General features: G+C 44.2%; 2 protein-coding genes and 1 long non-coding RNA gene across 4 annotated transcripts in view; 2 read left to right on the top strand and 1 right to left on the bottom strand.

Annotated features, from left to right (window-relative positions):
- fars2 (phenylalanyl-tRNA synthetase 2, mitochondrial) overlaps positions 1–7209 on the top strand; it is a 30666-nt gene extending 23457 nt beyond the window's left edge. Inside the window, exons 9-10 of one of the 2 annotated variants that reach the window (XM_055230179.1) lie at positions 1682–1836; positions 6279–7209. In XM_055230179.1, the coding sequence (XP_055086154.1) occupies positions 1682–1836; positions 6279–6417 (294 nt within the window). In that variant the 3' untranslated portion in view covers positions 6418–7209. The remainder of the gene's footprint in view (positions 1–1681; positions 1837–6278) is intronic. The other variant, XM_033985789.2, reaches the window with a different exon arrangement.
- The window catches only part of LOC129457242 (uncharacterized), a 147030-nt gene extending 125989 nt beyond the window's left edge, over positions 1–21041 (top strand). Inside the window, exon 3 of the long non-coding RNA XR_008649157.1 lies at positions 20967–21041. This is a non-coding gene — a long non-coding RNA (uncharacterized LOC129457242). The remainder of the gene's footprint in view (positions 1–20966) is intronic.
- nrn1a (neuritin 1a) lies at positions 11182–24431 on the bottom strand. Its single transcript, XM_033985623.2, has 3 exons — positions 24275–24431; positions 19421–19565; positions 11182–15876 (listed from the first exon to the last, which is right to left on the bottom strand). Exons 1-3 carry the CDS (start codon positions 24324–24326, stop codon positions 15657–15659), a joined length of 417 nt encoding a protein of 138 aa, XP_033841514.2. The 5' UTR covers positions 24327–24431; the 3' UTR covers positions 11182–15656.
- Positions 24432–26988: the final 2557 nt, after the last annotated feature.

The raw sequence follows: 26988 nt of genomic DNA, 5'->3' as shown, positions 1-26988 counted from the left end.
AAAATCTCCATTGGTTTAACATTAGGCTCACGAACATTCAATTTGGTGTGACGTCACAGTCCTGAGCTCTATAAGACTTTAGATTTGTGATTTACAATGAAAAAATGTAATATAGTGATCTATGTATGTTTTAGTTTAAAGCTAACTACTCAAAAAAGCATCATGCATTTTTCTCTCCAACCACATGTTCTGATGATGTTTATCATAAAATGTTTTTGTTTTCTTCAGTGAGTAATTTTTAAATTACTAAGATTACTAAGTCAATTTCAATACTAAAAAAATAGAATCAATACTGGTTCTGATGACAGCATTACATGGTAGTATTTTCTTTTATATTCCCACATGTCTTATATCTGTGTAATCCCTCCGTGTCCAGTAGGTTCATAGTGGTCCATGGACGTATACTAGTCTATGTGTCTTATACTTGTTCTGATGCAGCTCAAGATCATTGTAAAGATATTCAGGAAAGGTTCATTTCTGTCCTGTGAATGTGACTTTTTTAGTATCGATACCTATTCAAATGAGTATCTAGTTTCACTATTAGTTTTAGTATCGATCATTATCTGATTTTCGATACAATTCAATTTGACAAACCTAGTCTGGTAAAGGCCGTATATAGATGTTTTGTGGCCTAAAGACAGTTTCGCAGGTGGAACATCTGGTCATGTGACTCGTGCTTTGGCTTTTGTTTATCTGATAATACACAGACCTCCAGAGGGACAAGAGGCGACAGCTCAGCTTCTGCCCAGGGTCAGAGCACTCCTCCTGTGTACAGTCTGGACCACACTTCCTTAAACAGTCTGGATCTATGTACATGCCTCCAGAGAGACTAGGGGCAACTGCTCAGCTCCTGCCCACAGTCAGTGCACTCCCCCCGGTAAAGTCCAGGCAGAGCTCCCTGTTACACTGAATCTATGTGCAAACCCCCACAGGGACCAGGGGTGACCGCTCAGCTCCTGCCTACAGTAAGTGCTCTCCTCCTGGGTAGAGTCTGAACCATGCTCCCTTTAACACTCTGGATCTATCTGCCGACCTCCAGAGGGACCAGGGGGCAGTGATTTTTCTTACCCAGGTTCAGTGAACTGCTGTTGGGTCGACTCTGGTCAGCGCTCACTTAAGTCAATCAATCACATTTTTGCACCCTTACTTACTGAGTCACTGAGTCGCGCTTTACCTGATTTTTACTGTCTGACCTCCAGAGGGTCCAGGGGACAGGAGCTCATCTCCTGCCCAGGGTCGGTGCACTCCTCCTGGGTAGACTTGGGGATGCAGTCTCTTCACCTCCCTGGATGTCAGTTGTATTGGCTTAAATGAGGCATGACACCCCGGTGCGTCGTCCTTCGCACAGAGACTTTAGTCCAAACACAGAGACAGGTGAATACATCAGACCACTCCTCATGGACACAACAATAGTCAGACCAGAGAGAGTCCTGGTTCAGTCCTGGGTCAGTCCTGGTTCAGTCCTGGGTCAGTCTTGGTTCAGCCCTGGGTCAGTCTTGGTTCAGCCCTGGGTCAGTCTTGGTTCAGCCCTGGGTCAGTCTTGGTTCAGCCCTGGGTCAGTCTTGGTTTAGTCCTGGTTTAGTCCTGGTTCAGTCCTGGTTCAGTCCTGGTTCAGTCCTGGTTCAGTCCTGGTTCAGTCCTGGTTCAGTCCTGGTTCAGTCCTCATTCTCTGTCTCCACAGCCTCTCAGCAAATTCCCTCCACTCCATAATGACATTTCCTTCTGGATTCCGGACTCTGGAACGTTCTCCCAAAACGACTTCTTTGACCTGGTGAGGACCATCGGAGGAGACCTGGTGGAGCAGGTCACTCTCGTCGACCAGTTCACCCACCCAAAGTAAGGCTTCCAGTCCTCCTGTATCCCTCTGTGTCAGATGCCCTCCCATCCTCCTGTATCCCTCTGTGTCAGATGCCCTCCCATCCTCCTGTATCCCTGTGTGTCAGATGCCCTCCCTTTGTACCTGATGTAATTTAAGTCTGTATTAATTATTGACGGTGCATTCAGGTTGAGTGTGACATAAACTCTGTAACGACACTCTTCGTCCACTTCGCATTCCTTCTCTCATCCTCTCCTTTTCTCCTCCCTCTTTCTATCTCCTCCCCTCTCTCCCTCCTCTTTTTCTCTCCCATCTTCTCCATCTCTGTCTCCTCTCTCCCTCTCTCCCCTTCTCCCTACCCCTCACCCCCCTTCCTTCCACTCTGTCACTTTTTCCCTCCTTCTCTCCTCCTCTGCTCCCTCCCTTCTCTCCTAACCTGTGGCGACAGATAACAGACCGTTGAATCTCTTTAAACTCTCCCCATCTCTCCCCTTCTCTCTCTCCTTCCCGCCCTTTTTCTCTCCCTCCTCCCTCCCTTCTAACCTGTGCTGACAGGTGACAGACTGTGAAATCTTTTTTAAACTCCAGCCTGAGCTCTCTTGACTATCCTGACTTCATAATAAAAGCCTACTGCAGCCTGACAACTCTTATTTTGAAGGATCTGTTTCATAATAAAAGCCTGATGCAGAGTGAATGCTCTTATTTTGAAGGATCTGGTTCATAATAAAAGCCTGATGCAGACTGAATGCTCTTATTTAATCCTGATGCAGACTGAATGCTCTTATTTTGATGGATCTGTTTCATAATAAAAGCTTGATGCAGACTGAATGCTCTTATTTTGAAGGATACGTTTTATATTAAAAGCCTGATGCAGACTGAAGGCTCTTATTTTGATGGATCTGTTTCATAATAAAAGCTTGATGCAGACTGAATGCTCTTATTTTGAAGGATACATTTCATAATAAAAGCCTGATGCAGACTGAAGGCTCTTATTTTGAAGGATGGGTTTATTTATCGGATTTATTTGTCTCATTTTGGAGCGATGATGAGACAAACTGCTCACGCCACAACTGCTTAAGTCAGAGTGGCGAAATATACAAATGCAAATGTGTACTACAAGAACAGACAGGAGAAAAATACTACGTCTGCTACAACTACTTCTGCTGCTGCTGCAAGTGTTACTACTACTATTATTGCTACTAATATTGCTGCTACGGCTACTGCGAGTGCTACTACTACTATTACTACTAATACTACTACTGCTGCTGCCACTACTACTGCAATTACTACTACTGTTGCCACTACTACCACTAATACTGTCACTACTACTACTACTACTACTACTACTACTACTACTACTACTACTACTACTACTACTACTACTACTACTACTACTACTACTACTACTACTACTACTACTACTACTACTACTACTACTACTACTACTTCTTGGTGCTACTACTACTGAGGCGGGTTTTAGGTCTATGGGGAAAGCTTACGGAGGAGGATAACTACACTGCCACTGTTTGTACCTGGTGGAGAAGAAGGAGGGATGACAAAGAGGAGAGGAGAGGAAGAGAGAGGAGGAGGAAAACAGGAGAAATTGAGGAGAGAGGAGGAGAGGGGGAGGGATAAAGTAGAAGAGTTAGAGCGGAGAACAAAAAGACAGAAGGGGGGAGGACAAGAGAGGAGGGGGATAAAGTAGAATAGTGGCAGAGGAGGGAAGAGGATAGAGGGGGAGGATAGAGGGAGATTGAAGAACGGGAGCTGGAGAGGAGGAGGTAAAGTAGGATAGAGGGAGAGTGAAGGACAGGAGAAGTGGAGGAGGAGAGTAATGGCAGAGGACGAGGAAGGAGAGGAGGATAGTGGCAGAGGAGAGGAGGACAGTGACAGACGAGAGGAGGTAGAGGAGGACAGCAGGGGGAGAGAGGGAGAGTGAAGGACAGGAGCTGGGGACATTTGGGGAAAAGGTGCATTGCAGCTTATCCTGCGTCACTCATCCTCTAGGCTCTTCCACCGGGGGCGCCCTTCCTCCTTTATCACTTTCTCAAACTCTCCTCTCTCCTCCTCCTCTCTTTTCCTCTCCTCTCTCATCCTCTTCCCTCCTTCCTCCTCTCCTTCTTTCTCATTCTGTCCTCCTGTCCTTTTCTCCTCCTCCTTTACTTTTCTCCCCCTCTACCCTCTCCATTTCTGCTCTTCTCTTCTCCTCTGACACTGTCTCAAACACTCCTCTCTTCTCTCCTCCCCGCTTGTCCTCTGCCCTTCCTCTCCTTTTCCTCTTTCTTTTTCTTTCTTTCTCAACTCCTCTTTTTTAACACTAAAATCTCAACTATCCATGCTAATCCAACCATCCCATGCATTTCAGAACATGTTTGTAGAGGTCTAAACTACAGGGTGAGCAGCTTTTACACAGAATAAGACTCCATGGACACACAGGGAGGGCATCTGACACACAGAGAGGGCATCTGACACACAGGGAGGGCATCTGACACACAGGGAGGGCATCTGACACACAGGGAGGGCATCTGACACACAGGGAGGGCATCTGGCACACAGGGTGGGGATCTTAATTCAGACAAGGTTTAGTCCTGGTTCAGTCCTGGTTTATATGTAATTATGAAGTGTATTTGGCGCAGTGCAGTGACTGTGATCATTGAACAGAAGGTCAGAGCTCCTGCTGCTGCCCTGTCCCCATCCAGAGGGATTCACAAAAATCCTGGTCCAGTCCTGGTTTAGTCCTGGTTCAGTCCCAGTTCAGTTCTAGTATAGTCCTGGTTTAGTCCTTGTTTTGTTCTGGTTCAGCCCTGATTCATCCTGGTTCTGACCTGGTTCTGACCTGATCTGGTCCTGATCTGGTCCTGATCTGGTCCTGATCTGGGACATAAATCTTGAGGATGACTTTGCTGCAGATTCGCTGACTCTGTTTTGGGGCGGAGCATCTCAAAAGTGACAAAACAAAATGAACTTTCAGCAAAAAAAAGAAAAATATATAAAACCATCAGTCTGAAGAGAGCGAGGGAGAGGAAGAGAGAGAGAGGGAGACGGGGAGAGAGAGGTGGAGAAAGAGAGGTGGAGAGAGGGAGAGAGAGGGGGGGGTGACCTGTTGGTGACATGGCGTTGTGCTTCACTGCTTTTTACATTTAGACCAAAAGAAACAGGATTATTCTGTTTGACTGAATCACATCAATAAGTCCATCAAACCAGGACCAGGACTATAACCGGACTTACTGAGGACAAGACCAGGACTAAAACAGGATTAATGAAGACCAGGACTGTAACTGGTTTACGAAGGATCGGACCAGGATCAGGACTATAACTGGACTAAAGAAGACCAGGATTATAACCGGACTAAATATAATGACGGTTCAGTGTTTTTATCTCTGAGCTAAAAATATTTAAAGATGAGAAATGCATCTAAAAATGGCTCACATTCAGAAAGTGTTACCTCTCTGTCCTAAATCAGGACTGAATCAGGACTAAACCAGGACTGAACCAGGACTGAAAAGGTCTAACCCAGGTCTAATCCAGGAGGAAACCAGGACTGAACCAGGTTAAACTAGGTCTAAATCGGGACTACACCAGGGCTACACCAGGACTACACCAGAATTACACTAGGACTACACCAGGACTACACTAGGACTAAAAGCAGGACTAAAACCAGGCCTAAACCAAGACAGAACTAGGACAGAACCAGATCTCTGCCACTCCACAGGCCCAAACAGAGGAGTTCTCACTGTTAGCTGTTAGCGTTGTTAGCTCGTGAATTTTTAATGTTTGTTTGTGACTCATTTTTCTGTCACTGATACACTCCGAATACACTGGACTGACACATCTGAAGTCCAGCTGTAGGCCAGATTTAGACTGGGTTTAGTCCTGGTTTAGACCTGGGTTAGACCTGGGTTAGACCTGGTCTGGTTAGGTTTTTTTTGGCAGCATTCACACAAAACTGGGACTTCACCTGGACTAGACTAAAGGAAGACCAGGACAATAACCAGGCTAAAGAAAGACCTAGTCCTGGTTTAGTTCTGGTTTAATCCTGATTTCACGCTGGTTTCAGTCCTGGTTTCAGTCCTGGTTTAGCCCTGGTTTAGCCCTGGTTTAGCCCTGGTTTAGCCCTGGTTTAGCACTGGTTTAGCCCTGGTTTAGTACTGGTTTAGTACTGGTTTAGTACTGGTTTAGTACTGGTTTAGTCTTGGTTTAGTACTGGTTTAGACCTATTTTAGTCTTGGTTAGCAGTACATATGAGATTTAAACCTCTTGGTCCAGACATGGGCAAACTACAGCCCAGGGGCCTTTGGGCTTATTAATTCGGCTGGCCGATTCGGCCCCTTTGTCAAATTTTAGAGCTCATTGTGGCCCGTGTGTCAAAAAGTTTGCCCACCCCTGTTTTGGTCCCACCCCTTTGCCGATACTCTCTTCTGATTTGACGGAGGTTTGATTGACACGTGTCTTGTCTTCTCAGGACAGGGAGGAGGAGCGAGTGTTACAGAATCGTTTACCGCCACATGGAGCGAACTTTGACCCAGGAAGAGGTCAGAACCACACACGAGCAGATCGAGAGAGCAGCCGAGAGTGACTTGGGGGTGCAGGGACGATATTGAAGTACTACTAATACTACTACTACTACTGCAACTACTCAACAACAGTGGATTTTCCATTTGGATATTTCCCATGATGTCGTCACTTCTGAACAAAATTGGAAAATTTTGGTCTTTACTATCAAATTTCAGAACTAACTTTTTATTTCTTAAATAGGGGGTATTATGCAGAATCTTTTTTTTTTTCTTTTTACCGTTCTACCATGTTATAACGTTCCCTCATCAAAAACATGAAGAGATTTTAAATGTCATCAATGCACATTCACCCATTTGCAAGGCTCCGCCCACAAGCCTACATCACCCATGCTCCACATGACAATACTCCATAAATATAAAAAATATGATACAAACTGTACACAGCAGCTTGACAAACCTGATGTGATGTGCAGGAGTTTCATTAGTGGGATGCAGCTGATTGTGTTGTGATAGAGCTCTGAAGGGGGAGTGGCTTAGGGAGCAAGGAGAGGGGGGACTCAAAGCGTCAAAAACATAAGTGAAACTTATAAAACATGTTAATATGTTAATACTTTGTTTTGGGTGAATGTAACATTTTCACAACAATAAAAGGCAACATGGTGATCTAAATGTGTTATGTGTTACAGTTAATGCTCCATAGACATGAAATACCCCCTCTTTAAGATATTTGAAAATACAGCAAATAAGTTGTAATGAATGTCTTGTGATATGGATGTTCCCACATTTGTATTGTTTCTGATGACATCTGGACTTTTCATAAAGAAATTGGAAATATATTTTGATGCTTTGTTTTGGTAAATAAAGATTTACTCTAAGTCACCGCCTCTCAAACTCTTTACACCAAGTTCCACCAAAGAAAAGATGTGGCTTTCTGAACATCACCAGATCTAAACCAGGTCTATAACAGGACTATTCCAGGTCTACAAGTGGACTACATTATTTCCACTGTAGTTCTATACAAGAAATGACTAAAGAAAGACCAGGACTATAACCGGAGCAGAGAAGACCAGGACTATAACCGGAATAAATATAACAATGCCTCAGTGTTTTTATCTCTGAGCTAAAAATATTTAAAGGTGAGAAATGTGTCTAAAAACAGCTCACATTCAGAAAGTGTTACCTTTCTGTCCTAAACCAGGTCCAAACCGGGTCTAAACCAGGACTAAACCAGGACTGAACTAAGACTATACCAGGACTAAAGCAAGAAAGCAAGACCCGAACAAGGACTAAACCAGGAGTAAACCAGGTCTAAACCAAGACTGATTCAGTCCTGGTTTAGTTTTTTTAGTTCTGGTTTAGACCCGGTTTAGTCCTGGTTCAGTCTTTTTTCAGTCCTGGTTTTGTTCTTGTTTAGCCCTTGTTTAGTCCTGGTTTAGCCCTTGTTTAGTCCTGGTTTAGTTCTTGTTTAGTCCTGGTTTACTATGATGTAATGTGGTTGGTCCTGATGCAGTCTCCATGGTAACTACCTCCTCTCTGGATCTGGGTCAGGTTCATCCAGTTCCTCTCAGAAAATCCTTCACTGCCTCTGGATTGAACCTGTCAGCAGCAGTGGGACCCATCTCCAGATCTTGGTCTAGTCTTGGTCAGGACTAACTTAACGGGAGGATTTGACCTATTGTCCATTGGGTTGGTGGGGGAAACCGAAGTGCTCAGAAGAAACCGACCCAAACTCAAGGACAACATGCAAACTCCACACAAAAAGGTCCAGGAGTGGAACCAGGGACCTTCTTGCTGTGAGACAAAAGTGCTAACCAATCGAACGGGGTGTGAAAAGCCTTAGACCCACATCTTTCCTTCTGTCTTGTGAGCTTTAAGCCGTGTTGTAATGTTTTGTCTCATTCACACATGTTTGAGTCACACTTTATTATTAGTCTGTCTTTATCTCCAAAGCTCAAAACGCTCTGTTCCACCTTGTGATGTCATGAAGTGGCAGTTTTCACGTTAACAGCTCCTTTTACGTTTAGTTCAGTAGAGTGAATATGGGCCCTTTAAAAATTGAATAACATGTAACACATTTCCAAAACACATGAGGTAAGGTTTTGGCGTCAGGACCAAGGACCAGATGGAACAGACCTGGACTGGGATCAGGACTGGACTCTGTGGGGTCCTGAGTGGAGGGGGAGGGGGGTATGTGCTAAGGTTAATGTGGCTTCTTTTTATTTCATTTTTACAGGAGGGGAGAGGAGAGAGAGAATAGGAGGAGGAGGAGACAGGGAAACAGGAGGAGAGGGGGGGGGTGGCTGAGAGGGATAGAAGGTGGAGAACGAAAAGAGATGGAGGAGAGAAAGAGAGGAGATGGAGTGATGCAGCAGATTCATCGACAGATTTCAAATGCAGTGTCAAAATGAGTCACACAAGAAATACTCATGAAAGAGGGCCAGCTTAGTCCTGGTTTAGACCTAGTTTAGACCTCGTTTGGTCCTGCTTTACTCCTGATTTACTCCTGGTTCAGTCCTGTAGTAGTAGTAGTAGTAGCAGCAGTGGTTGTCAGTACTACAACAGTGTGGTCTGCAGTACTCTCGTGTCTCTCTTATTGACTCTGGGGGTGTAGAGTTCTCATTGATCCAGGACTGGTGCCAGCTGGATCTAAACCAGGACCAGACCAGGACCAAGGACTCGCCAAGGTCAGAAGCAGAAAACAAGACCAGGATTGAACCAGGACTGAACCGGGACCAAACCAGGACTAAGACAGGACTGAACCAGGACTGAGCTAGAACTTCAGTGTGGGTCAGTCCAGTCAACTGAGATTTGACCTGATTTCCTCCACATAAATATTTAATACTCTCTGTCTCCAATAATATACCAGGACTGAACCAGGACTAAACCAGGTCTATGGTAGGTCTATACCAGTTCTAATCCTGGACTACACCAGGTCTAAACCAGGACCTGGTCTCTGGGGTCCTGCTGACAGACTGACTGATGCTCTTATTTCTGGTGTGAATGAGACAATCAGAGTGAGACCTCCCTGGGGCCTGGCCTATCTTTGCCCAAACAACATCACAGCCAGTTTTGTCCTTGTTCAGCTCTGGTTTAGACCAGGTTCAGTCCTGGGTTAGACCTTGGTTTTGTCCTGGTTCAGTCCTGTTTGGTCTTGGTTTAATCCCTGTTTTAGTCCTGGTTCAGTCCTGTTTTAGTCTTGGTTTAGGTCCCGGTTTAGTACCCCTCCTCCTCTCTTTATCCTCTTCTCAGCCTTGTTGTGTCTGCTCCTCTGGGTGCTCCTCTGGGTGCTCCTTCGGGTGCTCTCTCAGATGAAGGCTGCTTCTCATTAAACTTTCATCTTTTTAATAATTCATAAAAATCGACATAAACCTCATCCATCCACAGAGACCGGGTCTAAACCAGGTCTAACCCAGGACTAATCCAAGACTAAACCAGGAATAAACCAGGTCTAACCCAGGACTAAACCAGGACTAAACCAGGACTAATCCAAGTCTAAACCAGGAATAAACCAGGACTAAACCAGGTCTAACCCAGGACTAAACCAGGTCTAACCCAGGACTAATCCAAGACTAAACCAGGTCTAAACCAGGTCTGAACTAGGACTACATCAAACCCAGGACTGACCTCATCACAAACCACAAAAACACATGTTATTTTCAAACATTTTATTTTTGTTGAGGCAAACTCTTTAGTGTCATATTTTCTATATCGTCGTATCAATATTTCTGTTAAAACCATCTGCTCTAGAATCTTTAAAATCTTTAGAATCTTTAGAATCTATGATAAAGTCACAAATGCTTTAATACTGTACAGGTTATTCTCATCAGCCAACATCTGGAGTTCACTTTTTTAACAAATATTTTTATATTTTTCCCCAAAACAGAAAAAAACTCAAAAACCTTTTTTTTTTTTAGAACGAAAATAAAATAAAAATAACTTGCTTTTACAAATTTGAAGAAAATGATCCATCTCTATTTCACACAGTGTTCATTTCCTAATTTTTCTCTCCAATATTTAGAATTGTTTCTGTTGATAATGAACAAATTCACAGCTAAGATCAAGAGAAAACACTTAGTTCTTGTTTGTTCACCAGAGAAAAGTTTGGACTCGTCTCATTTCATGTTTTTTTTTTCTTCACGTTAACAATTTTCTACATTTTATACACAGAAGAAATATATGAAGCAAGAAAAAAATAAAAATAAAAAAAAATATATATATATATATATATATATGAAGCAAGATCTATGAAATTAGGTGTGAGTAAAGCAAAAAAAGTGAAATAACCCTACTAAATATTTGTTTATATTTGTTTATATTTGTCATTTGTGGACAGAGCTGTAAACCCGTGTCCTTCTCTCTCGGAGCCTCATGACGTCTCCTGACACGGTTTTCTCTTCACAGCTGAGCCACGTCACAGTCGAGAAATGACAAAAGTGCAAAGCTGGGTTCAAAGCAAAGGGGAAAGTCTATTTTTAAAAATCTAAAACAAGATGTGAGTTATTTCTGTTTTCTACATTCCTGGTGTGTCGTTCATAGTTTTGATGCCATCGGTGAGAATCTACAGTGTGGAACTAAAGAAGAAACAAACATGAAAACATGCGTCCAAACTTCTGCCTGTTCGTGTACAGATATACTCTAAAATTTGGCCAATTTTTTTTTTAATTTCTGGTTTAACTTATTCTTATTTTTTGCAAACAGCACGTAAATATTGTTGCAGCTCTAGGCTCATTTCCTCTTTAAAACATTTTACCAATTTACAATAATTAAAACAACATTTTCCAAAAACATAATTCTCATTCCTCAAAAACTGCTTCGAGTCAAATAAAAAACAAACTTATTTTAAACGGATTCTCATATTTCTCTGATGCTACGTTAATCAAACACAGACCTAAAGTTACTCTCTACAAAGGTTTTAATCGAGACGGAACTGAACGGGGCTAAAGCAGTCGCACTCCAGACTCATTTATATTTTGACTTTTATATTCTCTTGTCTCTGAAGCTACACTGGCCGTGAAGTCTTGTATTGCTGTTTCTTGTAAATCTAACGTTGTTGTTTTTTTGTTTTTTTTTTCGCGGCTAAGGGAGGATTCTGATGCGGCGGCAGGGAGGAAGAGCTAACAGAGCTAACAGGAGCCAACAGAGGCTAACAGGAGCCAACAGAGGCTAACTGTGGCTAATTAAGGCTAACAGGAGCCAACAGGCTAACTGAGGCTAACAGGAGTGTCATTCCCCAATTTGAGTCATTACCGGATCTGCGTCAGTCATGCTAGTAGTTAGCCTGACTCCAGTGTCACTCTTTGACTCCAGAAACAGTTGTGTGTTCTGTGTCAGCTGTGGCCTGAGTACATTTAAGTGAAGCAGAGATCGTAACAGATGTTTGATAAGGTTTATTTTAGATAAAGACGTAAAATTAAGCTGTCTCTCTCAGACTGATCTGTGTGGGCCCTGTCTCAGTTCTACACATCGATCTGGGATGGCTGAAACACGTGCTAAAAGAGGCTCAAGTGCATTCATCAGCATCGCCATTTTTGACTCAAACCAGGGAATCACAAGGAGCTAATGGGAGCTAACAGGAGCTAACGTTAGCGGCTGTGCTAATGTTCCTTCAGTCCAACGCTCACAACTGAACACGCAAACCTAAAACCAAAAAACAATGAGTTGAGGATCAAAGAAACTAGGCTTTTTTATTTCGCCCTGACCCACACTGTAGGATTACATTTATCACCTGTTGCAGCTCTTAAAAAGCTGATTCATTCTGTAACATGTAAAATAAATGTGTGCATGGTCCATATGCCCCTCATAAAACTGTGTAAACATGAGAGCTGTTTTGGACTAAATCATGTTAAACGTTCTGTGTTAAGTGCTTAAGTAGCTCAGAGAACATTCACTAAGTGCCTGTGGTCAGCGCTGTCCGGCCCTCCCCAATCTGCGGCGCTAGCTAACGTCTAATGTTTTGATCCATTTGTTTAACATAGAGTTCCAAAGCTACTGCAGTATTAGCCATACTTTATCCTATTTTCTTGGGTGCTTCTATGGGTTTTGTTAAGTTTTGTTTATAGAGCTACTGCACCATGTGACTACGTCTGACAGGGACGCCATATTAGCAGCAGTGAATGGTGCTGAGTTTTCTTCTTTTTGACAAAATCATAGACAATGATTTATCTTAAAACAAATCTGATTGAAGTATAGATCTGCACTAAATCTGACCTGGACATCTGATTTACTTTCTACCTTCTTACATCATGATAAAACAGCAAAAACTTTATGTGCAGATGTTGTAGCCGATGTAGCGGGCTAAAGCACGTCAGCAAATGTGATGTGCTCACTTAATCTGAATTTTATTTGAACACAATCTGACCAGAAAGAACTGACTTAGTTGGAACTACAACAGGTGAGCTGATTTGTGTGTTTAAACAAGTCTCTTACACATAAAATTACAGGCACAAGCTAGCTAGCATTAGCCAACAGTTTTCAGTTAGTCACTCTCACATTTTTGTGTAAAATCAAACTCCTAAACAGGACCATGAACACTCAGACTGATCACAGACTCCTGTGTTTAAATCCATTTGATATTCTTTTTAGTTTTCAGAGTTTAACATTTTTTGCTATTGTTTGCATTGTGTTCCCATAGTAACTGCTGAACTTTCCACAACAGAGATACATGTAGAACACCCTCAGCATGACGTCACTGCAAAGTATCAGTATCATCATTGTTTTAATCTCATGTAAAGTAACAGAGATTTAATCAAACTAAACACTGTGTTTTCTGACTCTGTGATGCTTCTACCTGCAGGGACCCAACAGTTTATCGAGCTGTTCCACGACTCTTTTGTTTACTTTTTAAACAATTTTGGCTAATGCATCTCTATGGATTTGTGATGTTTAATCCTGATTTCTGTAGCATTAGCGTCTGGTTTAGCACTGTTTTTCTCCCTCTGCAGACTCTTTAGGCTGTGAGCGGACTTCATGCAGAGCATCTTTCACACACTTTGAAAGACTCCAGCTCTCTTCCCCTTAGCTCCACCCCTGCTCCACCTAGCTCCGCCCCCACATATTGTGCCTCAGAATCCATCCCAGAGCAAAGGCCCGGCCACACCAATCGAACGCTACCAAACCGCAAAAACAACGGTAAGACGCAAAACGCTAAAACGCTGTAGCTAAAACGGCGGCGGCGGCGAGCACGGACATGCACGGGTCGGAGGTCAGAGGTCAAAGGTCATCCTGTTTTCTGGGGCTGCCACAGGGTCAGATATTGCAACAGAATACGGCTCCCAACAGTCGAGTCGCGGATCGGGTTATGGCTTAAACATGTAAGGTTTTATATTTTAAATGAAGTGTTCACGACTGGCAAAAGCAAAAACTCAAATTAATTAAAATAAAAATTTAAAAAAAGTTAGAGTTATTATGGTACTGATTTAAAAATGGTCAAATATTTGTACATTTATATGAGTAAAAGGTAACATGTGAAAAAGAGCAGATTTGGGGACGATTCTAACAGAAACATTTTTGCCCAAATTTTATATTATGCAAAATTTGGGCAGTTTTGATGATTGAAATATGTGTGATGACAGAAGGGCAGTACGTGCATGCTTCAGAGGGAAACTCGTCTTATATCAGTTATTGCATTTTATGAATACTTTATCCTTGGCAATAAAAACAAGACTCTTAAACATTTATACAATTAACAGAATTATTTAAAATACTTGTCAAAGAATTTAAGAGGGGCCATTTATGGCCAGATTCACTGAGACTTGGTTTAGTCCTGGATTAGTCCTGATTTAATCCTGCTTCGGTCCTGGTTCGGTCCTGGTTCTGTCCTGGTTTGGCCCTGGTTCGGTCCTGGTTCGGTCCTGGTTCAGTCCTGGTTCGGTCCTGGTTCGGTCTTGGTTCAGTCCTGGTTCGGTCCTGGTTCGGTCTTGGTTTGGTCCTGGTTCAGTCTTGGTCTAATCCTGGTTCAGTCCTGGTTCGGTCCTGGTTGTTTAAAATGGAGGTTGTGTACATTCATGTGCATGAGTTAGAGTTGTATAATAAGTGCTTTCATTGATTCTGATGCTAATCTCAAATAAACTGATGACAGGATTATTGCACAGATTTGAAACGGTAAATAAACCAAAACTTCATTGCTTCAGATTATTTTTAAATGTTTCCCTGTTGCAGCCCGATTCTTTTAGACCCAAAACGTAAACGCAGATCTAAAACTGGTGTGACCGAAGCCTTGAAAAACCAAATCTACAAAACAAAATCTACAGAAATCACAACAGAACAGAACAGGAGAAGGCTCTGTACACTGTTCACACGACGTCTGGCCTCGCTCAAGTCCTCCTGTTCAGAACGCAGGCGACTCCGGCTCTGCTTTGGACCAAAATTATCCAGGGACCAACCATTTGCAGTGACAAATCTGGTCCTCCATGTTTACTTTAGCACTGGATTCTACCGAGAGAGTCAGATGCCCTCCCTGTGTGTCAGATGCCCTCCCTGTGCCTCCATGGGGTGTTATTCTGTGTAAAAGCTGCTCACCCTGTAGTTTAGGCCTCTACAAACATGTTCTGAAATGCATGAGATTCTTGGATTAGTGTAAAGTTCAGATTTGAGTCTCTCAGATGACGACTCTCTCTGTAGAACACAATGAGTTTGGAGGCTAACCAGGTTTAAACCAGTGTTTTTTGTTTAAACCAAGACTAAAGCAAGTAGCACAGCCGTGGTGAGGGGGAGAGGATATGAAATCTGGCCAAAATAATTCACAAATGAAGGAATTTTAATGTTGAATTTTGTTTTGTAATTCAGATTGTTTGGAGTAGTTTAGTTTAAGGTCCTATATTAGACACACTGGACTCTCGTGAGCTTTAAGTCATGTTATAATGTTGATACCTCCTCAAAAACACACCTGGAGTTGTGTTTTGTTTCATTCACACATGTTTGAGCAACACTTTATTATTAGTCTGTTTACATCTCCAAAGCTCAAAATGCTCTGTTCCACCTTGTGATGTCACGAAGTGGTAGTTTTCAAGTTTCAGTAGAGATTGGCTGAATTCATCCAAATGATTATAGTGAAGGTGTGTGGAGTTTAAAAACACAGTGGAGCCTAAATGTGCCGGGTTTGTGAGTTAAACATGTGTGAATGAAACAAAACACAACTCCAGGTCTGTTTGTGATGAGGAAACAACATTAGAACACAGAAAATCAGATCAGAAAATAGTGTAATATGGGACATTTAAGTTCATTCTTCTGTCCAATGTTGAGGTTTTACCAGCAGAGCCTCAGGAGGTTTTGGTGACATTTGATGAAACAGAATCCACATTTCTCTTGTTGTCTTCTCGTTTCATGGCTCAGACCAGGAGCACCGCGAGCAGGGCGGCGCCGGTGGCGAGCAGCACCGTGTTGCCGTGGTGACGCCCCGCCCCGTTGCCCCCTGCACACAGTTCAAACAGACTCCCGCGGAAGTCCAGATTCCTCGATTCCTTCTTCAGCTTCTCCCACATCTCCGTCGCCCCCTCCTGGCAGTCGGTGAGAGCGGTCGCCGCACACGAGTGGAAGTTATCCCAGTACCTGCCACAAGGGGGAGCAACACACGATTAAACCAGAACTAAATTGGGATTTAAGTTGGACTAAACCAGAACTAAACCAGGACTAAATCAGGACTAAACAGGGACTAAAGCAGAACCAAACCAGAACTAAATCAGGACTAAACCAGGACTGAAACTGAATTAAAACTGAACTAAAACTACGACTAAAAATAGGACTAAACCAGGACATAAACTGGACAGAGCCAGGCCGAAACCAGAACTAAACCAGAACTGAAACAGGACAAAAAACATGAATTATGACTAAAGCTGGACTAAACCAGGGATTATACCAGCACTAAAACTGGACTAAAACTACGATCAAACCAGGACTAAACCAGGTCTGAACCAGGACAAAAACCATGAAACATGATTATAGACCAGGACTAAAACTGGACTAAAGCAGTGTGAGATGCCCTTCCTGTGTGTCAGATGCCCTCCCTCTATGGTGTCTCTGTTTGAATCACATGAGCTGGAGGATAAGGGGGGCCACTTCTGAGCTATGCCCCATCTGCGGCCCTCTCCCCTGGGCACGGCTCTGCTCCTCACCCCTCTCTCTGCAGTATAACCTGTGGTGCCTCTACAGCTTAAATGCATCTGAATGAGTCACTGTATTTGCCACTGTTCTGTCCCTCTGCTTTGGATGTGTTTATATGTGGGGCCCTTGGTAAAAAAAAAAAAAAAAGGTTTGGAACCCCAGTTTAATCTGACTTTTCGCTTAAGAAGATCCTGTTTACATTTAGTTTTTTGCACAAAATCCGAATACATTTGGATTAGTCAGGACTGAACCAGGACTGAAGCAGGACTGAACCAGGACTGAACCAGGACTAAACCAGGACTAAACCAGGACTGAACCAGGACTAAACCAGGACTGAATTAGTACTGAACCAGGACTGAACCAGGACTAAACAAGGACCCCCCTTCTTCTTGCAGAGTCCCAGAGGAGGGGCTCAGCTGTTCCACTCTTATTAAGCCCCCCTCCTCTGTGTGTCTCTGAACAGCTCTTTAATGAGTGGGTCCTCCTTCCTTCACCCCCCTTCCCCTGTCTGATGTAAATGTAATGAGAGGAGGAACAGGTCCAGGGGTGGGACAGGAGCATCTCTGCTATGGCTCTATGTACAAGTTTCCCTCCCTTTGCTCTCCGTGCTGAGTCACTCCCCCATCAGAACGCTATCACCCACAATCAGTTTGCATCTTACTAATGAAACTACTACACACCATGTCAGTAGCGAATCATGTTTTTGTATATTTATGGAGAATTGTCATGTGGGAGTATGGATGATGTAGGCTTGTGGGCAGAGCCTTGTACAGAATCTTATAGCTAATCCTCTTCAGGCAGGTTTTTGATGAGGGAACAACGTTATAACATGGCAGAAAGCTGAATTTTAATTTTGTATCGTATTCCCTTTTTAAAATAGAACAGATTATTATTATCATTATTATTATTAGTCTCTGTGTCTGTGTAATAATTCCGTCTCTGTGCACATCACAAGAAACCTGCACATTGCCTTTGTCTTTGTGCAGCTCTACAGCCTGAGGACTCACACAGCCTTTGGTGAAGCAGGTCAGAACTCCTCAGGGACACAGTGTAAATGTGATGAACACATCAGGAAGCAGGAGGAGGGTGTGTGTGTGTTTGTGTGCGTGTGTGTGGAAAAACTCATCAGATTAAAAAAGCGTAAAAAACACCAGGTTCCAAGGGTGTGGGCGGAGAGACGCCACAAGAATCTATCAGTTTAAAACACGTGTGTGGCATGCGTTCTACCATGTTACACAATTGTACCCTCAGAGTTTTTCGATGTTATCCATGCATGTTTGGAGAATCTAGTGATCTCTCCTGGATCCTATTCGAACCCTCCTTACGGTTAGGCGTAAGATTCTACAATAATACAAAACTGCACACAGTAACTTGCTAAACCTGATGTGATGTGCAGTAGTTTCATTAGCGGGAAGGGGAGGGGAAACTCGGTGTCAAAACGAAACTGAAACTTATAAAACATGTTAATATGTTGTTTTCAGCAAATATAGCTTCTTCTTTTTTTTGTTATGCGTTAACTGTTAATATCCCACAAAAGTAAAACACTCTCTCTTTAAAAAGTTATGCCTGTATGGGGTGGCTTTTCCCTGTTTCTTACTCTGCTGTTGTTGCTGAAAGAGGATTTAACCCTAAAGCTTATTGTATTCATGGATTTTGAAATAAATTTTGCATCTAGTGGTAATCTAGAACAAAAAATATTATACTTTTTGAATAGTGAAAAGTAATGCTGCAAGATTCATCACAGTCGAATCGAAACCGCAGTTGGACAGAATTAGCATATCTCAGGAGGCGGGGGTCTCTGTGTTCGAGGAGGGAGGGGGGGGGGGGGAGGGGGCGTGTCCATATCTGTGTGGGCGTGGCTGAGCGGGTGTTAATTGGACTGAAACAGGCCTGGGGTCAAAGGCTTCGCTGCACATTGGATTAGGCACCCGCCCAAATGTGACACCCACCACCGAGCAGACGGGTGGCACGCGACAGACGGAGGAGGAGGAGGACGGGGGGGAGGAGGAGGGTGGGGGGTAGAAAATGGATCTGTTGACATGAGACGCGAAAGAGCCATTGCCTCCTTCACAACACAATGATTTAAACTCAAGAGCCTGTCATTTAGCTGCACTAAAACGGCCCTGTATCTGATTTTGCCCTTGTGTTTGAGCTAAATGTGCTTGTCTCAGCGCAGATCTATTGTATACGAGCTCTTGAAGTTTGATATTTGAGTTGAGAAAAGTGGTTACAAACTCATCCTGGTGAATAATTAGGATGTTCAGAACGCATATGGTCACTGCGAAATAACTTTGGACCTCTGCAAAACGTTTAAAATGACCTAGTTCTGTTTTTCATGTTTTTAAGATGGTAAAAATCAGGCGCTGAGATGTTGTGAAAACTCAGATGTGTTGACCTGGGTTCTGTTCCTCTGGTTTCTGTTCATATCTCTGTAATGACTGAGCCTGTCCATATGAAATGTCTTCTCTGTGTGAATGAACTGAGAGGAAATGATTCTGCTGATCTGATTACAGCCACGACAAGTGCTGCCATTATTTAATTAGACTGAGAACACGCAGGAACGAGGGGAGGGTCAGAGGAGCAGAGGAGAGGGTCAGAGGAGCAGAGGAGAGGGACAGAGGAGAGGGACAGAGGAGCAAAGGAGAAGGTCAGAGGAACAGAAGAGAGGGTCATAGGAGCAGAAGAGAGGGTCAGAGGAGCAGAGGAGAGGGGCAGAGAAGCAGAGGAGAGGGACAGAGGAGAGGGACAGAGGAGCAAAGGAGAAGGTCAGAGGAACAGAAGAGAGGGTCATAGGAGCAGAAGAGAGGGTCAGAGGAGCAGAGGAGAGGGGCAGAGGAGCAGAGGAGAGGGTCAGAGGAGCAGAGGAGAGGGGCAGAGGAGCAGAGGAGAGGGGCAGAGGAGGAGAGGAGCAAAGGAGAAGGTCAGAGGAGCAGAGGAGAGTATCAGAGGGTCAGAGGAGCAGAGGATCAAAGGGGGAGCAGAGGAGTCTTACGAGCAGATGCGATGAAGGTTCTGCCGGTCGTCCAGATCTTGGGGGTAGTTGGCCATGTTGTCTCCAAGCTTCAGCAGACAGTCTGAGAAACCCCGAAACACCGAATCACAGTGCCCCGCCCCCATCACCGAGTGGACCAATGACACTGCAGCAAAACACACACAGATATCAGGATAAAATCAGGCCTAAATTTGATCTAAACCAGGCCTAAACCAGGTCTAATCCTGGGCTAAACCCTGTCAAATTCAGGTCTATACCCAGTCTAAACCTGGTCTAATCCAGGTCTAAATCCGGTCTAAACCCAGTCTAAACCCAGTCTAAACCCGGTTTAAACCTGGTCTAAACCCGGTATAAACCCAGTCTAAACCCGGTCTAAACCCAGTCTAAACCCGGTCTAAACCCAGTCTAAACCCGGTCTAAACCCAGTCTAAACCCGGTCTAAACCCAGTCTAAACCCGGTCTGTCAGGTTGATGTCTTGTTGGTCGCGCTGTGTTAGTTGCAGATTGACTCTGTGGTTTCCGCTCACATCCATCAGAGAGTCACCGAGCGGAACGTGCACAGGCCTGCCCTCGTGCATGCTCCTGAAACGTGCACACCCCTCACACACGGGGCCACGTGCACACTCCTCTTTCTCAAACACACACAGGGCCACATGCACGCTCCTGTCAGAGAGCAGGGGGTGAGGCTGACAGCATATGTTCAATCAATGAAAAACAAACTATTAACCAGCCTCAATCACAGCCGCAGAGTGGTTATCCACCCACTGGTTTAGTCCTGCATCAGGCCTGGTTTAGACCTGGTTTCGTCCAAGCTTAGTCCTACTTTTAGACTTGGTTCAGTCCTGGTTTTAGGCCCAGTCTCTTGTTGAAGCCGTAAAAGCTGAATGAATAAATAATGTGTCTCTAAACGGAACAAATGTGAAGTTTAAAGGTTTAAATGGAGAGCGAGAGGGGGAGGGCATCTGACACACAGCGATACAGGAGGATGGGAGGGCATCTGACACACGGTGATACAGGAGGATGGGAGGGCATCTGACACACAGCGATACAGGAGGATGGGAGGGCATCTGACATGGTAAATAGATAGAGCTGCAGATGCTGATTTAAAAATAGACTCAGATAAAAATGGGGGGGTCCTGAGTGAATAATTCAGGCATGTGCACGATCATACTCTCATGCACGCTCACGCACTGTCTTCATTATGCAACAGATAGAGAAGAGCTGCTTCAAGAAATTAGACAAAACCAGGACTAAAATCAGGAGGGAAACTAGGACTAAAACAGGACTAAAACAGGACTAAACCAGGACTGAAACAGGACTAAAACCAAGCCTAAATCCATCACTGAACCAGGACTACACCAGGACTAAACCAGGACTAAACCAGGACTGAAACAGGACTAAAACCAAGCCTAAATCCATCACTGAACCAGGACTAAACCAAGAATAAAACCAAGCCTAAAATCATCACTGAACCAGGACTAAAACCAGGACTAAACCCAGAAGTAAAACCAGGACTAAACCAGGATAAAACCAGGACTAAACCCAGAAGTAAAACCAGGACTAAATCAGGACGAAACCAGGATTAAAACCAAGACTAAAACCAGGACTAAACCAGGACTAAACCAGGAGTAAAACCAGGATTTAACCAGGATTAAACCCTGTGCCCGGATAAAGAAAAGGTAGCATCAGATGGAAGGGCATCAACCTGAAATGTCTTTAACTGAGGACTTGAGAGTTTTAAGAATACTGAAATTGAGATTTAACATTTAGGAAGATGAAAAAAGATGAAACGTAAATATGAAATCACCGTGTTGACTGGGACACGCGCCTTTACGCACAGGTTCGTTCATTTGTTTTTTGTTCAAATCGAACATAGGCCTTAAAGAAATGAATCTGGACTAAAAAATAGAGAAGGCCCATCACGTGATACGCGGGTGACGCACGGGGTCGCGGGTTCACGTCGTACATGAGGAACATTCTTGGTTGTTTTGCCTCGTGGCGTTTGTCCATTTTCTCCTCATCAAATATTAAAGACGTGCGGCGCGTGAGCCTCTGGAGCTGATCAATATCCGCCTCACTTTTCACAAATTACATCTGTAAATGGCTGTACGGTGTGCGCATGTGCAGGCCCATTCATAAACCCCACCGCGGCATATTACCCCTCATCTTTAACTTTATTTTACACATATTTTTGTCCCTGCTTTACGCGTAAATCTGAGTCTCCTCTCTCTCTGCTCGTTTTGAGGTCATTTACAGGTTCTCCTTTGGCCCACATTCTTCTAGCCATGGACTCAATTTAAGTTAACATATAAACCAAATATTAACTGCATTTTAAAGTCTTTATTGGGCATTATATTTCTTTAATTATTCACAAATTACAGTCAGTTTCATCCGGTTTTCTTGGCCCACAGGTTCTCACACACACACACCCACACACACACACACACACACACACACACACACACACACACACACACACACACACACACCAACACACCTCCTTGTAACTGAGACTTCCTCGTCACGTTGTTGAGAGTTGGGCTTTTACAATCTCTTAGAAATAAATAGGCCTAGAAAATAGCACTCACTACAGTTCAGTACAGCGGCCCATTGCACGTAACGTTTTACGCATTTGGCCCTGCGCTTTACCCTGCGTTAAACATGAGTTGTGACACGTTCTCTTTGTTTAACCCTGTGTTTTGCACGTGGATAATGTTTGGTTTATTTCTCGTGTGCGTCTCCGTGCGTCCTGTCCCCGCGCTGTGCCCTTGGTCTCTCCAGTTTCTCTCCTCTTTACGCCGCACTGCAGATCTGAATTTGGGCCATGCCTTTTCCCGCTTTCTCGACACCAAATGTTCACACAAATCTCCCCAAAATGTTTTTCATTTAATCTCGAAATGTAATCCGAACTAACGCTAAAACCAGACTCCACCATCTTTGACTTTTACGCGTAAAACGTTTGAAACGCGCCGATGATCATTCCATCTTTTCTTTTGTGGCTGAGCGCAGAGGAGCGGGAAGGGAGGGGGCGGAGGGGGCTTTCCCCTCGTGAGCGCGCACACCGGGCGAGCACGCGCACACACGGAGATTCTCACTTCGAGCACGCGCTTTGGCCCAGAATTAGAAAGAGGGAAAAAAAAGAAGAATCCAAATGATCTCAGCACTAGTCCAGGAGACAGGGAGAGGAGTGGGCGAAACGAATTATGACTGAAACGACATAGAAAAAAATGGTGGGAATTTGGAAGGTCAAAAAATTCAGTAAAAGCCTCCTCACACGTCTCTATCCAAATGTACGAATGCATCATTTTCATCGGCTTAGAATGTAATATTATTTACAAATGACATTTCAGAAATATTCAAAATCAGAACTAAACCAGGACTAAACAGGACTAAATCGCGACTAACTAGGACTAAACCAGGACAAAAGATTAAAATTAAACCAACCCTGTGTCTGGATAAAGAAAGGGTAGCGTCAGATGGAAGGGCATCCGACATAAACCTGAAATATCTTAAACTGAGTGGTTCATAATGTTATTAAGAATACTGACAATAGTAAGATTTAAAGTCTAAAGTTTAACCCACATGTAAAGATGGAATAACTGAGTTCACTGGGACACGCCTTTTACTATCACCAGTCCCTTTATCCTCCCGTTATGTCCAGAAAGTCCAGCGCCTTTTTTCTTTCGTTTAAGTGACACCAAACCCATCTTACATTTTTTGTGATTAATAATTCATTATTTTCGGCACACGCACGAGGACACAAGCGTGCGTCAAATCTGTCCAGTTCATAAATAAAACATTTCATCAATATTTGCCACCTCCAGTAGTATTATAATGATCCGCACAGAGGGGCTTTATTTATACACTGTAAATAGAGCTAAAAGTCACTCATTTGAAACTAAAGCAGGAACAATAGATAGAATGCTTTGTTCATTTTTCTCCCTTTTGGCTGGATCATTTTCTTCACACTGTTAATGATCGCCATAAAACATTTGATAATTTAGCCTATGACATAGTATATTTGTTATTATAAACTAAGCCCAGACACACTGAGCTCAAATATGAACACGGCTCATGTCACTCCTCCTCACGTGAGACTCGAGCCTTAAACGCGATGTTCTGTCTGTCCTCGCGCCTGTCCTCGCAGCGGACGCTCCATCAGAGCGCCTTTAGTACATTAAATATTCACCGGAGTAAAAGTGGCGTAAAAGCCCCGGATCGATGCACCGGGATCACATTACAGCGTGCGTAATGCGTGCGTAAAGCGCGCACGAGACATTACGCCCTGCTCACATCTTTGCTTTCCAGAGGCGTTTTGTATTTTTATTATCATCATAATTTTAATTCTAGATTATAAAACGACCTGTAAAACAAAACTGTCCAAATACTCAACCTGGCCCTGGCCCGTAATACTCGGTTATTACGAGGCCTCTTCTAATCTCGTCACTCTCTCTCTCTCTCTCGCTCTCTCTTTCTCGCTCTCTCTCACGCGCGCTCTCTTTCGCTTTCTTTAAACACGCGCATTTCTGTTTTTACAGCTCAAAGCAAAATATATTTGAGCCTTAACAATAAGTCCAAACGTTCGTTCGCTTATTATAAAATGTAAAATATTTGTTCTTTAAAACACGGTATGATTACAGTAAAAGGACAAATCTTGTGCTGTTTAAAAATATAAACGCCACAGTACGTTTGCTGTATAATTAGGTCATATAAAGGCCTTTCTTGTAGCCTACATTTTGGGTGTAAATGTTTAAATTGTGAAAAAGGCGCATAAATGTGAGGCTCGTGCTGCAGAAGGTCGTTCGCGCAGAACTCGGCTTTCTCCGTGAAACCCCGAAGGTACCGGACACTCACCGAGGTGCAGAGCTCCGACCAGCGCGAGGCCGAAGCACCGGGATCCTCCCATCCTCCTCCCGAGCCACAGAGTCGCTCCGGATCAGCGCCACATGCCACACAGCTCAGCCGCAAACAGGTGCCTCCCGCTCGGCTTGGCCCTGGCGCACGGCCCGCTCCTGCTCCAAATGAACCCCAGATTAGAACTCTTTCCCCCGGGGCTTGCTCTGCGGCGCTTCCCCTGCTCCGGTCCTGATGTAGTCCTGATGTAGTCCTGGTTTAGTCCTGATGTAGTCCTGGTTTAGTCCTGGTTTAGTCCCGCTCCGCACGGTTCTGCTCGTGCGTAAATCTGTGAGGTGCAGAGAAAGTGCTCTTCCCTCCGTCCCTCCCTCCCCCTCTCTCTCTCTCTCTTTGCGCGCACCCTCCTCTTTCCCGCCCTTTTAATTTATTATTTATGAAAAATTACGACACTGAGTTTTCCCCGCGGATCACGTGATGCAGCTCCTCTGTGGATCTCCTCACGCGGAGCTCTCCAAAACCACGCGCCAAATCTGTGAATGAACCCGCGCCGTGCGTCACTGTGGGTTAGTCCCGCGTGTTCAGTCATTTACTTTTATTTTATACTAGAAGACACAGCCAGTGTTCAGCCTCATTGTCTGGTGTTTTCCACAGAAATTTCCAAAAGTCAAATCCACAAATGTCTTTTTCCCTGATCATGTTTATCAGTGACGAGGTCCATTCTCTCTCTGTGTTTATCCAACCACAACATCTGCACATTCACTAGAGACATTAGACCTGCCCCCAGCTCAGTCCAACACTACAGGGAGGGCATCTGACACACAGGGATACAGGAGGATGGGAGGGCATCTGACACACAGGGATACAGGAGGATGGGAGGGCATCTGACACACTTAATTAAAGCCATCCTGGAGATTTATTTTATATCCCAAAACTATGACTTATCTGTGTGAAAGTGAACTCCCCACATATTTCATATTTAATTAAACTCTTGAATTCCCTCGGGGCCCAGAGCGGCACAGAGCGGAGGTTTAAGTCGGAAAAACGACGCTCTCATCGGTGTGATTCTCGCCTTCTCCGGCCTGGTGACCGGAGAGCCGCGTGTCCCAATGAATTTGAGGTGTGTGAAATAAAACAGGCTTCATTAGTGTTTCAGCTGTGGGTTTCAGCTGTGGGCGCAGAGGCGGTGCATGAGGCCTTCTGTTTTCATCTGATGACAATTGTCCCAAACCAGAAATGTGTTTAACGGGAACATGATTACTTAAGTTAGAAACGAATTATTTTATGAAACATTGCAAATTAAAACATATAGAAATAGAGCACGAGCGGTTTCCACATTAGCACGTGTTCATCCGGGCCTTTGAGACAGTAACAGCAGCAGAGAATCTTTCGTTTCAATTTGTACAGCGCCATGTCTCTCTCTGCTCTGAACCTCATTTGAAGATTTAGACAAAAATAAAAGTTACAAATCTGAGCTGACCAGTGAGCCATGTGGAGGGGGCGGGGTTTGTGCATGTGACGTAAACAAATGGGAGGAGCTACAGTGGTGACCTCAGATCTGCGGACGTGATGGAAGCCTTCGATGACGCGTTTGTGGGAGGACAGCGCCCTCTGCTGCAGCCTCTGGTCATTTTATTGATAAAAATGTTTTGTTTTCCTCATGATCCGGGTTTAAAGATGAGCTCTATTTATTCTGTTTACTTTGAGCCTTAAAGGTGCACCATGTAACTTTTTTGATGGAGGGGTTGCCACTTGCTTGTCACCACGGAGATGATATTGCTTTGCTTTGAGTGTTCCATAGTATGACATTAAACTTAAATCTTACATTGAATTGATACCTTGCAGCTGATGTCGTCAATATTCCTTGGGGTATGATGCTAACTGTAGGCACTACTCTGTCTGAAGCTCTGTTAGGCTTTAATCTGAGCTTTGTTTTAACACAATCTGGCCATAAACAACTGACTTAGCTGAACTACAACAGATGATCTGATTTGTGCTGTTAAACACCTCCCTCTCAAATAACATTACAATCACAAGCTGAGTAGTTTTACAGTTAGTCACTCTCACCTTCCCACCCTCTGGTGTCTGTCGCAGTGGCAGTCCCTGAACTCAGTGGTGGAGGGATGTAGTCAGGCTGAAGAAGGAGTCCTATCAGGTGCTGTTGGCTTGTGGGACTCCTGAGACAACTGACAGATACCGTCAGGTGAAGCAAGCTGCATCCAGTTCACTCATAGAGGCAAAAACCCACAGGTGGGAGGAGTTTGGGGAGGCTATGGAGGAGGACTATTGGTCGGCCTCAAAGAAATTCTAGCAAACAGTCCGACGCCTCTGTTTGACGGTGGTAGGAATACTTTTAGGATCTCCTCAGTCCCACTGTCATGTCTTCAAGGAGCCATCATCCTGGCTGAAGTCACTGAGGTGGCTGGCAAGCCCCTCGGCGGATGTTGTTGGGCTGTCTTAGCTGACATGTCTCTGCAACATCACGTGGTTTTCGGGGACAGAACCGCTGGACGGGCAGACCCGGGTGGTGGTCCCTCTGTTTAAGAAGGGGGGCCTTCCCAGGGGCCGGAGAGGGTCTGATTTGGGAACCCCAGGATTTCATCTCTGCTGTTTGCGGATGATGTTGTCCTGATGGCTTCATCGAGCCAGGACCTGCAGCAGGAACTGGGGCGGTTTGCAGCCGAGTGTGAAGTGGCTGGGATGAGAATCAGCTCCTC

Source organism: Periophthalmus magnuspinnatus, chromosome 20 (assembly GCF_009829125.3).
Source record: "Periophthalmus magnuspinnatus isolate fPerMag1 chromosome 20, fPerMag1.2.pri, whole genome shotgun sequence".
NCBI classification, from domain to species: domain Eukaryota; kingdom Metazoa; phylum Chordata; class Actinopteri; order Gobiiformes; family Gobiidae; genus Periophthalmus; species Periophthalmus magnuspinnatus.
The sequence above is the reverse complement of the archived record's forward strand: the minus strand, read 5'-3'. Positions and strand labels throughout refer to the sequence as shown.